Here is a 14,881-nt window from a genome sequence, read left to right on the forward strand (position 1 = left end):
CTACATGTATGTGTTTCTATATATTGCTGATTGTTTCTGCAGGTTACGTAATTTTGCCGGTACGTGGCGACAAGATGCTGTCTTTTCTGAGTGAATCATTATATCATTCATTTAACCGATTCGTTCAAAACAATTATTGGTGTCTCATTTCGAAGGCTGCGTCCTCTGTGGGCTGCACACGTCATCAAGGATGTCTCATTTAAGAAAAGTAGCCATTATAAAATGGACTTGTGAGGTGAAAAGAACTGAAATTTCTTTCTTAGTTTGTAATGTATTGGTTACTTTTTATTTTAATTTTTTTAACGAGGCAGCTGCGGCCGACAAATGCGACCTCTGGAGGGATGCAGCTACAGTGCGTCATTGAATCGTTCATAAAAATGATATAAATACTGTTCAGTTTCTCGCACAAATCAAATCAATGTGTCGTCACGAGCCGCAGGGTTTAATTTGGATTTGTCTGTGCATGTTTTTTTACTCTCGTAGATTTTGTTACCATTGCCATTGCATTATACGACTGATAGACTGCAACAGTTGGAGTTAAAAATCATCATATGTGTTCTACTGAAGAAACAAAGTCACCTACATCTTGGATGCCCTGGGGGTAAGCAGATAAACATCACATTTTCATTTTTGGGTGAACTCCCTTTGATATGAACTTCTTGTTTATTGAATTGTTGTATAAAAGCAATATCAGCATCGCAATAGCGTTGTTTTTTCAACTATCAGCATGGATCTAGCCATAGACTCGATGCAGACATTCGTCAGACATTCCAAAATGCAACGCTCTTGCTCGTGGATAGTGGATATTGCTTAAAGGGAAAGTTCACACAATATAAAAGTAATATAAAAATTCAGCCATTATTTACTCACCCTGGTGTTGTTCAAAACATATATGGTGACCATTTATTTTCACAACACAAAGAGAAATAAAAATGCCCTGCTCGAGCTGCATGGTCCACAATGCGAATGAACGATGATCTTCAACCATATAAAAAAGGATGATACTTTTGCATGATATTTTTAAAGCTTAAAGAGATAGTTCACCCAAAAATGAAAATGCTGTCATTAATTACTCACCCTCATGTCGTTCCAAACCTGTCAGAACTTTGTTCATCTTCAGAACACAAATTAAGATATTTTTGATGAAATCTGAGAGCTCTCTGACCCTCCATAGACAGCAAGGGTACTACCACGACCAAGGCACAGAAACGTAGTAAAGACATTGTTAAAATGGTCCATGTGACATCAGTGGTTCAACCGTAATTTTATCTTGTCTTACTGGTTTGGAACGACATGAGGGTGAGTAATTAATGACAGCATTTTCATTTTTGGGTGAACTAACCCTTTAAAGAAGGTGACCATTCATTGCCACTATATAGGCTACACAAGTGCGAGCAGGACTTTCAATGTTTAACTTTAATCTTGATATGCTATGTGTGTGTGTGTGTAGCAAATATGAGGATACTGTAATTCAACGTTTTTAGAAGGTAGAACAAATCTTCTATATTCTATGAAAAAGCTTGAATGTCAACCAATAACCAACCACTGCCAGTGAAAAGGTATGCCTAGATAACAGGGAACGTTCTCAAGATGTTCTCAGGCTAATATTCTGTCAAGAGTTCTGTCAAAGTTATGAACAAAGATTCTTCCAGTAACGTTAATATATGTTTATAAGCTATCTGTTCTTTATATATATATAAATAAGAAAGTTCATCCACCTGTATGCTCTCTGAGCGCAAAGGCATCAAGAGTGTGTTTTCTCACTGTGTCAGACTCAGTGCAACATACTCCCTCTCTTTCTCTTTCTCACACTCACTCACAGCTGCAAAGAGAAGCAGCGCAACACACCAGAGTGGAGCCGCCGTACAGCAGCAGCACACAGCGCGATGGTGCGCCTCAGGACCGCGTCGCGCAACTTAACTGCGTTTCAACACGCAATCAAACTTAAGGACTTGTGAGGCAAATCAATTCAATTGTTCAGACCTGAACTAAGCAAAATGGACAGCAAACTATTCCCAGGACCCTAAACCAACACCGCAACGAATGAGCTCATGGTGATCTCCACAGAACGGACCAAAGACGCGTTAAGCACGGTCACCTTCGCTGTTGAGGAGACTTGCGAGAGGATCCCAAGAACAGCACCGACACGTCCCTGGCCAGCAGTAACGAGCGAACCGGATCCAGCAGATCAATGAAGAATGCGCGAGCGCACGCACAGTCGATGAAGCCGGCGGCGGGATCATGCGTGTTCTGCCCGAGCCGAGCGCGCAGTCACTGCGGCTGGTGTTTCTCTTCGTCTTCGTTATGGATGTAGCGCCGTCCCCGGCTCTGACCGCCGGCTGCCCTGACCGCTGCGTGTGCGACGACCAGCTGGTGGTCCAGTGCGCCTGGCAACAGTTAAGCGACTTCCCCGTGGACCTCCCGCTGGCCACCCGGCAGCTGATAATTTCCAATAACCGGATCGGCGACCTGCCGGCGCTGCAGCTCAACTACCTGTCGGACCTGGTGTACCTGGACTGCAGCAACAACTCGTTGACGGAGATCTCCGAGTCTACTTTTGGCAACCTGCGCAAGCTCGCCTACCTGGATCTGTCTTTCAACAGCCTGACGCAGATCGAGGACCGGACGTTTGGCCCGCTGTCCAGCCTGGTGATGCTGAGGATGACGGATAACCCGGGGCTGTCGGAGATCCACGTGGACGCGTTTGCGGAGAACGCGGCGCTGCAGGTGCTGGACGTGAGCCGCAACAACCTGACGGCGCTCAACATCAGCTCTCTGATCGCGCTGCCGGCGCTGCGCTCGCTGGGGCTCAGCGGGAACCCCTGGAGGTGCGACTGCGACACGGAGGACCTGTGCCTCTGGATCCAGATAGAGGGCTTCAAGTTCCAAGGTGAGATCATGCGCTTCTTGTCTTTAGCTGCTCTGAAAACTTTCCAAGTCCATTTTATGGCTTAAAAACCGACAGCCATGGTTGCCACAATTTTAGCGTATAAAACAGACGATGTTACAGGCATTTTGGGAACTGATTTTGCCATTAAGTGATGCTATAATACCAACCGATCTGCGCTATTAAAATGTGTTTGTTATTGTAAAGCGTACTGATAAAAGCACACGTGGATTAATAGAAGTCTGCATGATAATTCAAATATGATCCAAATGACTCCAGCTATTGGGTGTTCCAGTTATAAAGACATGCAGAGCACAAATATGTGACCCTGGACCTCAAAACCAGTCATAAGGGTAAATCATCTGAAAGCTGAATAAATAAACTTTTCATTGATGTATGGTTTGTTAGGATAGGACATATTTATCGGATATATTTGGCTGAGATACAACTATTTGAAAATCTGGAATCTGAGGGTGCAAAAAAAAATCTAAATATTGAGAAAATCGCCTTTAAAGTTGTCCAAATGAAGTCCTTAGCAATGCATATTACTAATCACAAAGTAAGATTGGATATATTTATGGTTGGAAATGTACAAAATATCTTAATGGAACATGATCTTTACTTAATATCCTAATGAGTTTTGGCATAAAAGAAAAATAAATAATTTTGACCCATGCAATGTATTGTTGGCTATTGCTACAAATATACCCGTGCTACTCATGACTGGTTTTGTGCTCCAGGGTCACATATGGTTCTGGGAATTCTACAAGGCGATACCTATTTTACTTTCTTAAAAAAAAAAAAAAACATGATTTCAATAAAAATGTACCATAAAAATGCACAGGTTAGTAGGTTATGTAGTAATTTAGGCCTAAATGTTTTTACAGTATTTCACAATACATTGACATTGTGTTATCTTTTAAAATATAATATGTTCTGCTGTGTATGGTAAGGTCAAATAAAGCCAATTAACTTTTTTATATAATAGTTCTTTTTTTCATTTCCTTTATTTATGAAGCACTTTTCAACTACTTTATAGTTCAAAATGCTGAACGACCATGAAAAAAAGGACAAACATAACACATCACATTAAAACACCACACAACAAATCAGCACCCCTAATTAATAGGTTTTTAGGCGAGCTTCAAAACTAGAAATACTAATGGCAACTCCATAAACCATTCCATAATCTAGGCCCAACAACAAAACTACGAACAAAGTTTTTACTGTGTATTATATCAATGTAACGAAATTGCCAATAAGTAATTTGTTGTTTAATAATTAAGTGACTTATAATATGAAGTTACTGGTGCAAGTTACGATCATCTCTTTCAGCTATGAGCCGAAGTCTTTAACCGCTGCTGCATTAACAAATGTTACTGCCTTTCCTCCAGGCATCATAATTGAGCATAATGGAAGTGCTAATTGTTAATTAGTCATTTAGCTGATGATTTTATACAAAGTGTCCTCGTATACATACTATACAGTCTCCCAGGGGCAATTTGGAGTTATGTTTCACGATCAAGCGCACTGTGTGTCACCACCGCTAACAAGCGATGAAGTAACCACATTTTCCAGGTTGGATAATATAAATGTAATAATTTAAGATTCAACCATTTCAAATTAGTTGAGCACTAATCTACACAGCCCCGACTTCTGAAGTCTGACCAACAACCAGCCTAAATGAACCACTGGAATACATTACCGTTGCTTTTTCTTTTTCCTTCGAGCTACACTGCTGAATATAAAAGCTCACTGTTAAATAGTGGTCAGTGAAATATCATTATTTAAAAAAATACAATATGTAGTTTAAGGTGATTTCAATTCATTCCAGTGTTGGTGCCTAACAGATGACCTTAAAGTGAAGGAGAGAGAGGAAGGGAATGAAAGGCCAGCTAATTATCTCCACCATTAGACCTCAAGAGTGAGAAGGTCTTTATCAGTCTTTTCACCCCAGTTTGCGTTATCGAGTTATTCAGGCTGTTAATTTGATCTGAAGACTGCGTCTCGGTTGAACGGAGGGCAGGGCACAGGCAGACCCTGTGACCACTGCGGCTTTAGAGGGCAAACTGGCTTTGTTTACAATGCCACGGCAACAGAATTGAAAGATGTAGACTAGAACAGTATGTTTGGTGAGAAAAACAAGATGTCAGTGTGCTACTGTATGTCTTAGCTGGTCGTTTGCTCATTTTAGTGAGGTTTTGGGTACTTTCATTTTATTTAGGCTACACCAGCTGAACACCAACTTGGCCAGGCTTGGAGGCCAGCTAGACTAAATTAAACCAGTTAAAGCCAGTTTAGTCTTAGGGCAAATGTACTTAAATGTTAATCTCTGCGCAAACGTGACATTTTGAGTTGAATGCTCATCGTTATTTTTAGTCGAGCAGCTGTAATTGAACTTCAGATGTGTGTGCTTCACATGATCCATGTCACTGTATATGAATCATGCATGCGTGTGCATAGGCTTATCCAATTTTTGTGGATGCTTATTTTCTTTCTCCCAGTTCAAAACCTTGCTTTAGTGCAATGATTGATTGACAAGGTAATAGGAAGAGCTTCGGTGTTGTCCAAAATGCATTAGGCCAGATTAGCGTTTACATTACAAAGAGGTTTTGGATTGCCTCTCAAAGTGGTTTGAGTTATTTGATCTCAAAACTTTTTAGGATCTTTAGTCTACACTGGCATTTTGAAAGTGACAAAACGTGTCAATATCTGGCTGATTGCCAATAAACGAGAGTTTCAGTGTCCAAAACTATTAACATGTTCACTCAATCACTATTCACTACATAGTGAATGTCACACAGTTCACTAGATAAGGAAACAGTGTGCAAATTTAAAGGGATGGTTCACCCAAAAATGAAAATTCCACCATTACCCACCCAAATGTCGTTCCAAACCCGTAAGACCTTAGTTCATTTTCGGAACACAAATTAAGATATTTTTAATGAAATCTGAGAACTTTCTGGCCCTCCATATGTAACTGAAATGTTCTGAGACCCAGAAACATACTAAGAACATTGTTAAAATAGTCCATGTGACATCAGTGGTTCCCTTTAAGTGAATTTAGAAACTTCTTCAGACAATATTGTATCATTTTCAAACAATGACAAAAATACAAAAAACAAAGTTAGCTAACTATGTTTGCAAATTCTCTCTACCAACATTGTTCAACGATTTGTCGTTTCCCAAATCCATAGTTCCAACAAACATTCGAAAACAGCATTTCAAAGTTTTGTCTCTCAAAGTTGTATATCTCTTGACCTGTGGTTAGAAGCGACATAGAATGACATGGATTTAAATAGATCATGCATGTAAGCAAAATAAGCAAGCTAACATGTAATTCAATCTATATCTATAATTCAATACATATACAAATTTTATTCTACATCTTTTACTTTGTTAATTATAGCACCGTTTTTTAAGAGTGCGCATATGTGGAGGTGCTCTAGTACCACGGTGAACCCTGGAGTGATGTAAGGAAACCCGCAAAATAATGGAGAACAAAAATAACGAAGAAGTCCTCAGATGCCATGTTTGATTTTTACAGCAATAATCTTACATTAATTTGATCTCAAACTGAGTAATTAGCAGTTATGTTATGCTCCACCACCTGCTTGACGTCATTATAATGTGTTAAACAACGTAGTTCAAACGATGATTGTGTGACGAAGTTTCTACATTTTCCAGGAAACACTCATGACTAACTAGTTAGTTTCTCCATGCGTCGTACTAGTTAGGCACTGAGTAACATTGTTGTCTGTGAAATGCACCCCTGACTTTTCAGACTCATTCCAAACAAATCTGAATTAATAATCAACACTTTTGACTCCAATGTCCCCTTTGTCTAAGACAATATTCGAATGCCCTCACATCTGATATGTACCTATGTATATGATAATATGATAAAGTTTAATGTTGTACTTATTTATTTTTTTGTTTTAATATAACTAAATACACACATATACATATGTATATATTTACATAAATGTAAATACATTATTGGGCCCTCTGGAAGCTTGCTGAGGCCCCCTAGTGGGTCCCGGCCCCCTGTTTGAAAACCTTTTGGTTAAAATCACATAGAGTTTGAATCAGATTTGTAAGCATTGGATCTTCTGTGTGGTTTTGCTATTCAGACCTGAATGGATTTGATTTGGGTGTGCTAAAAATCAGATTTTGTGGGCTGTCTGAACAAGTCTGACTTGTCTGACTTCCTTTTTTTTTTTTTTTGCAGAGCAATTTTGTTCTTGGTGCTTTATCAGCTGTTACACCATAATGAAGCTGTTAAAGATAGAACATAGAAAGTATAGAAAGAATAACAATGCACACAATCTGTCCAATCCATCTTTCCAGAAATAAGTCAATGTAGTCTGAGAACTTAATAAAGAAAATTGAGCTTTTCCAGACGTTGAGATTGAACATAAGCTCTGGCCTCTCCGTTATCGGGGAGCAAAACCCTAGGAATGCAAAAACCTAATTTCTCTCGGTCTATTCAAAGACACGCTGTCTGTCTGCTCATTGTCTCTCTCCTGATTAGACTCTCTGACGTTTTGGTGTTGCTGCGTCCACTGAGAGCAGATGGCTAATTATGTATTTTTTAAAAGTGGATATGAGAATTCTTGTCCCATTATATAATCCTGTCCAAGCACTCTGGCTGCACCAGCGTACAAGAGCACTGGTGCGTCTCTCTTAATCACCAAATATCACTGGCTTCAGACAAGAATACTTGTGTGTGAGCGTATTAAAGTGATAGTTCACTAAAAGATGAAAATACTGTCATCATTTACTCACTCTCATGTTGCTACAAACCTGTGTGACACGAACAGAGAAATTCTGAAGGATGAGAATATGAGCTTTCTAGCTTTAATCAGATGCAAGATCACCATAAAAAAAGTATCATAAAAGTGATTAATATGACTTGTGTGCTATATTTCAAGTCTTCTAAGTTATTCAACTTGACTTGAGAGAAGTGATGTCTGATTTAATGAATCCTTCTTTTGAGTCAGAATTCTTTTGAATTCAACTCACTCAGTGATCTGGTCACAGCAGTTTAAGGAATAAAAAAATCATCTGTGTCAATCCCAAAAATGCTTACATTTGATCTATAGTTTTAACAAAAGTTCTGGAGCTGTCAAAAGTCAGATGACATGTTTCGCACTTACAAAAGCGACTTACAAATGAGGACAATGAAAGCAATCATAATCCACAAAAGAGCAATGATATGCAAGTTCTATAGTTCTATAAGTCTCAGTTAGCTTAATGCAGTACACGTAGCAAGTTTTTTTTTAAATCATATAATAAATAAAAAGAAAACAGATAGAATAGAAAAATAATAGAGCAAGCTAGTGTTAAAGGCCTTTTTTGCTTTTGTTAATTGTACAATAAATAAAAAGAAAACAAATAGATAGAATACAAAAAGATTAGAAAAGCTAGGTTTTTTTAAAAGAAAACAAGCAGTAAATGAATAGAGTACAAGTCTAAAAGGGACACGGAGGTTTATCTAGGTGGATGTTGAAGTCTTCAAGCATAACTAGGGAGTACCATCCTCAGGAAAGTTTGAGAGCAGCGCATCTAATTCATCCAAGAAGTTACCTTGTGCTCCTTGGGGCTAATAAACAACTACAAAATAGATTTTAAAAGGGTGGGTAATAATGACTGAATGTGATTCAAAGGAGCTGTTAATACCCAGAGAAGGTAAAGGAATAATTTCCCAATCATTAGAGATAAGCAGACCAGTACCTCCACCTCTTCCAGTTAGACGGGGAGTGTGGGAAAATGAGAACTTATTGGAGAGTGCTGCAGGTGTAGCAGTGTCCTCTGGTTTGATCCAGGTCTCTGTCAGGGCCATGAGGTTTAGTCTTGAATGACTAGCAATAGATGTAATGAAATCTGCTTTGTTTACTGCAGACTGACAATTTCAGAGACCAATAGAAAAAGAAGATAGTGTATTAGCAGACATATGCAAAGTGCGCAGGTTGTTAGGATTGCGCTGCCTATAGTGTGTATTGCTTGTTTTGAGAGTGGTAGTAATAGTAGGGATATGGAAACACATAGTAAGTGTTGGTCATTAAAACTGAAACAGAAGTGAAGTAAGGTGTAGAAAAGAGGATGAATCAAAAGCAATACTTATGTCCCTTGCGGGTGTCCCTGCACGGTGGAATCGCACAGTAGAATCGATGGTCTTTACACTCTTCGGTCTTCACACGAGAAGGGCTTCACACGACCGTTGCCGCGGTTTGCGGCAAATTGATAAACTTATTCTATTTCTATTATATTATTATGATGAAAGCTCCAGTCCACATTCATTGTAGTTTTTTACAACAACATAAAGGTAAGTAGTCGTTCCAAACGTGTATGATTTTCTTTATTCTGTGGAAAACAAATGGAGGAATTCTGAAGGGCAATGCAGTTTTCATTTATAGTGAGCTATACTCTTTTAATGCACTCTCCTCTGTCTACTTGTAACTAAAAATGTAGAAAGAAACACTAAAGTATGTAATAATACTCTTTTGTGTGTGTGTTGGTGTGTATAGAGTCTATTAAGTGTGTGTTTGGTGCAGATTGAGTGACCACTCTGTGTGATTCACACCACTTTAGCATCTGTGAGTCATTTCGCATTTTCTGCCTCCCTCTTTCTCTCTTTCACCCTGAAATATTCGCAAACAGGCCTTCAAAATGCTTCTTTTTAAATCAATGTCTTAGTCCAGTGCAGTATGCTAATTACAATTCTCAGCGCAGGGTTCCTTAAGAAGAGAAAGGGCCGAAACCAATGTTGTAGAATTGACGTCAGCCTGAGCTATAAATGTTGGATGAAATCCTGATCCATCACCATCCTCCTTCAGCGTTGGGTATTATTGATCTTCAAAGATCTCTCCTGCAGTTCATGTGCACTGAGAGAAGTTTACGTGAAGTAAAGCAGTTTCTTTGGTTTCACAAAGCATCACTCTTGGCTTGTGCTGTCTTAACAACCCCTTGAAATGACTTTAGGAATGTAAATGAATTAATTTCTTTCCTGTGTTGACATATTTACTGTTGAAACAAGAGGACATTTTGAAGGGCTTGTCCTTATTATTTAACAGCCAGTAGCCTTTAGTTTACATCACAGCCTAGTAAAACTATGGGTAACACTTTATAATAACTTTCATTAATAAATCATTAAATAATGCTTAACAGATCATTAGTTAATATATATTCACATAGCTAGAAATATGAGATAATGTGCTTGTTAATGTTTACTAATGTACTTATTAAAAATTACCTAATGATTAACAGATCATTATTTCATGTAAATTAAAATGCTTACAAATGTCATTAAATTTTCAATTCATAAGATCATGCACTTTTTAAAAAATCTTCAAATGATTTTGACAGATGGTTTACAATGATTAAAAGCTTCATTAATAAATCACTAAACATTATATAATGCTAAGCTGATCTTAAGTTAATGCATACAAATGTCATTAAACTTTCGATTCATACATGCACTTTTTAAAAAATCTACAAATTTTACTAATTTTAACAGAAATTATACAATGATTGCAAGCTTATTTGTTACTGTACTTTTGAATGCAAACAAATATCATTAAACTTCAGTTCACATATTACCTAATGCTCTTTTTTACATTTACAAATGTGGAAAAAATGAGCTTAATCATTCATTTTAAGCTCTTTACTATTCACTGAACTATTCATGTTAATATATTATTCATTAACTCATAATCACAGTCTGTAAAGGTCACATATTTGGTCTTCGTTTGTTGTGCAGACTTCTACTGTTTTCACATCTTAACTAATCATTTATTAATCATTTATTCATGTTTTTGCAGTACTTAATCTAAAGTGGAAACTATTCATCATCTGTAAATGTTTATAAGCGTTTACTAATCTTTTAGTATCTTTATGGGCATTGGACTTTTAGCAGCTGTAACAACATTTGTGTAAAGAGTGGTTAGTTAAGTTTAGCTAAATGCTTGCTAAAGACACCACGCACATTGTAATTTGGGTGCAAAACATGTTTTTTTCATTGCCTCAACACTTATATTAGTATACTACTGTATATCATTAAACAGGATATTCCTTTAATCATACATCAACAGGAGAAAACAAATCATTTTTTCAAGAAAATACTTGTTCATTTATCAAAACAATGTAATACAGCTCTACACTTTTGACCCCTTACCCAGCCCTTAAACCTACCCATACCACCAAACCCTAACCTTAACCATATCACACCTCAATAGCAGCAAAAGTGTTGTACATTAACACAAACTTTTAATCATTGTATAACATCTGTTAAAATCATTTGAATATTTTCAAGACGTGCATGATCTTATGAATTAAAAGTTTAATGACATTTGTAAACATTGTAATTTACATTATTTATCTGTTGATCATTAGGTAATGTTTAATAAGTTTAGTAAACATTAACAAGCACATTATCTCATGTTTCTAGCTATGTGAATATATATTAACTAATGATCCGTTAAGCATTATATAATGTTTGTTAATGATTTATTATTGAAAGTTATTATAAAGTGTTACCAAACTATGGTTTGCTACTTGCTAGTTGGTGGTGGTTTGTAATGGGTTGGTATTTAGTTACCACGACCCAGTTAGCCACTATAACTACATCTTCTGGAGCCAAAAAGTATATTTCTCTATTAAATGTCAATCACAATTAGGCTGATTAAATGAAAATAAGCAAGCAACATATAATGATAATATTTCATTACAATACTGATTTTGCTTCTGTGGACTATGGTCATAATAGAAACCCATTTCCAGGTCTGAGTGAAAAGAATAAAAAGGTCTTTGCAACTTTGTCTCTCAGTTGCAACTTTGTTTCTAATAATTGACTTTATAACACAATTTTATCAGACTTTATTTTGTGTAATTGTGATTTTATATCTTACCACTCTAATTTACAACTTTGTTCCTCAAAATTGTGACTTAATATCTTGCAATGTAATTTCATATCTTATAATTGCAGCTGTATATCTCACAATTGACTTTATATCTTGCATTTGCAACTTTGTTTCTTGTAATTTTAAAGACCTTTCTATCAATTGCAGCTATTTTTCATAATTATAACAATCTGGGTGTGATATATATCTTCCAATATGACTTTTTATATATTACAATGTGACATTATTTCTCGCAATGTGACTTTATAAATCTCGTAATTTTGACTCTTTATCAGTGGCACATCATGTCTCCCAATTGCAACTATTTCTGATAATTGACTTTATAACTCACAATTGACCATTCGCAAAGACCCGCCCACCCTTAGTTACTGTTGCTATCTCCGACAAACAATGCCGCTGTCACACTACACATCATGTTCTCACGCAGTGAAAAATACATTGCAGAGCACAGAGGAAACTGACAGTTTCAGGACTCTCAGCTTTCAAATTTTGTCATTTTTTAACAATTCAAACAATAAATGCAGTTTCTCAGCGCAGGGTTCCTTAAGAAGGAACAGCACACGTGAACCAATCATCTTGTCATATGTAATTAAAGCATGGAATAAACATGAATAAACATCAGAACGTATTTTATTTCAAACGCGGAACACACCATTTGTGACCCTGGACCACAAAACCAGTCACTGTACAACAATAATTTTTGCATTATGGTTTAGGGTTGGGGTAGGTGTAGACATTAATAAAACACAATCTAATCCACCTATTTCTGAACGCGGAAGTCTCGCCCAACTGGAACGGTGCTTTACATTTCCAGTCTCTGGTGTTTTACATTTACATATTTTCCAAGCCGATAATATAACGTGAAACCTATGAAAATGCTTTAAAGGTGTCATATGATGCGATTTCAAGTTTTCCTTTCTCTTTGGAGTGTTACAAGCTCTTGGTGCATAAAGAAGATCTGTAAAGTTGCAAAGACTAAAGTCTCAAATCCAAAGAGATATTCTTTATAAAAGTTAAGAGTCAGCCACGCCTACCTAAAATGGCTAGTTCTAACACGCCCCACATGTCTACGTCACTATGTGGAAATATTAGCATAATGCAGCCCAAATGTGCACGCAAAGAAAGAAGGCGTAACTTTAATTCTTGCTGTGCCAATCAGAATGCACTGGGTCAGCTGGCCAATCAGAGCGGACTGCGCTTGTCAAAGGAGGGGGCTTTGTTGAAAACGACGCGTTTGAGAGAGGCGGGGCATAGAGGACCTACAATGATGTACAGTATTTTAAAAATAATGTGTTTTTTGAACATTAAAGCATGTCAACATATTCTGTTACACCAAATACACAAAATAATGATCTTTAAAATAGCATCATATGACCCCTTTAAAAAAGTACATTGTGCCATAGTTTCATCACTTTACAGTGTCGCATTCGCAATAAAGGACCTAATGACATGAAGCAATGTGAGGTTAGCTGCATTGAAAACAGATGAGCACACATATGCATATACAGCTCCCGATCGAGGCGAAGTTCACAGGATTTTGTCCACAGAATGATAAGAGCACACGTTTTAACATATTATTTGATTATTTCACACTCTATTTTAATTTAAGCGTTGCAAGCCATGCATATAGCGCCGTACATGACAGATTTTCTGTTACGCAAAACAAGTAGGGCCTACTTTAAAGGAATTCCTTTAGCTTAATGCTATTACTGTGGCAGCCAACAACAGCACAGCTTAACCCTGCGCACATGTTTATATTTAGTTACATAGAAAAAGTTTCAATTTAGTTGATCTTTTTTACTCCGTTTTAACATGGATTTCTATGGAGACCGGTGTTGTGCCGAATTCTGACCCCCGCCAGATTATTACCCCCCTAGTATTGGTAGGTTTAGGGTTAGGTGTGAGGGAGGGGTTAGGATTAGGCAATCAGGTAGCGATTTCAACGAGGGGGGTAATAATTTGGCAGGGAGTTGAAAATGGGCACAACATCGGCCGTAGCTGTAGGACAAGATGGCAGATAGCAACGATTGCACATAATATCCATGTTCTGATTGGGCAGATCGCCTGTCCAAGCTCCCTGCGAATGGTCAATTGCACCTTTATTTTGCGCAATTGTGATTTTATATTTTATAGCTGTTATGTACAACTTTGTTTCTCAAAATTGTAACTTTATATCTCACATTGTAATTTTGTATCTCACAATTGCAGCTTTATATCTCACAATTGATCTTGTAACTGCAACTCCATTTCTTGTAATTTGCGACTTTTGTAGTAATTGTGAATTTTTAGCATTACTGTACTAATCTGGGTTTGATTTATGTCTCCCAATATGACTTTTTATATTTTACAATGTCGCTTTATTTTTTCGCAGTGTGACTTTTTGTGTAACGATGTGACTTTATAAATCTTGCAATTCTTAACTGTCACATTGCCACTAATTGCAACTTTTTTTTTCCTGATAACTGACTTTATAAGTCTTAGTTGCGACTATATTTTGCCTAAATGTGATTTTTATATCTTACAACTGCGATTTACAACATATTTTAAGGACCAGTTCTCATTATTAACTAGTTGCTTATTAGCATGCATATTACTATCATATTGGCTGATCATTATTATAAAGCACATATTAATGTCTTATTCTGCATGACCATATTTTAGATCCCTTAATCCAACCCCATACCTAAATATAACAACGACCTTACTAGTTATTAATAAGCAGCAAATTAGAAGTTTATTAAGGCAAAAGTCATAGTGTCACGCCCCTGGACTCATTCTGTGTGTTTTTCCCTCTCCATGCGCCTGCCCTGACCTAGTTTTCCCATGTTAATTGTTTCATTAGTTCCAGGTGTTTCTCGTCATCCCCTCCTCTAGTCCTGTGTATTTAAAGTGAGTCCTATTCAGAGTTCCTTTGTCTGGTATTGAATGTTCGTATTTCCCCGCTACGTGTGTGTTCCTTGTTCCATTGGATGTTAATTAAAGTCTGTTTGTTAGAAGTCTACTCCACGTCTCCTCGTTCCTCGCTCCGTGCTCCTCACAGTAGCGTTCGTGACACATAGTTTCTAGTTAACGG

At 37.3% G+C, this 14,881-nt stretch overlaps 1 protein-coding gene across 1 annotated transcript in view; it reads left to right on the top strand.

The window, feature by feature from the left end:
• The first annotated feature begins 1,843 nt into the window (after window positions 1-1,843).
• Window positions 1,844-14,881, top strand: part of LOC107712838 (leucine-rich repeat-containing protein 52-like) — a 37,997-nt gene continuing 24,959 nt past the window's right edge. Inside the window, exon 1 of the mRNA XM_016518200.1 lies at window positions 1,844-2,890. Coding sequence (XP_016373686.1) covers window positions 2,242-2,890 — 649 coding nt within the window. The 5' untranslated portion in view covers window positions 1,844-2,241. The remainder of the gene's footprint in view (window positions 2,891-14,881) is intronic.

The sequence above is a fragment of the Sinocyclocheilus rhinocerous genome, unplaced genomic scaffold (genome assembly GCF_001515625.1).
Source record: "Sinocyclocheilus rhinocerous isolate Xijiao unplaced genomic scaffold, SAMN03320098_v1.1 scaffold478, whole genome shotgun sequence".
Classification (NCBI taxonomy): Eukaryota; Metazoa; Chordata; class Actinopteri; order Cypriniformes; family Cyprinidae; genus Sinocyclocheilus; species Sinocyclocheilus rhinocerous.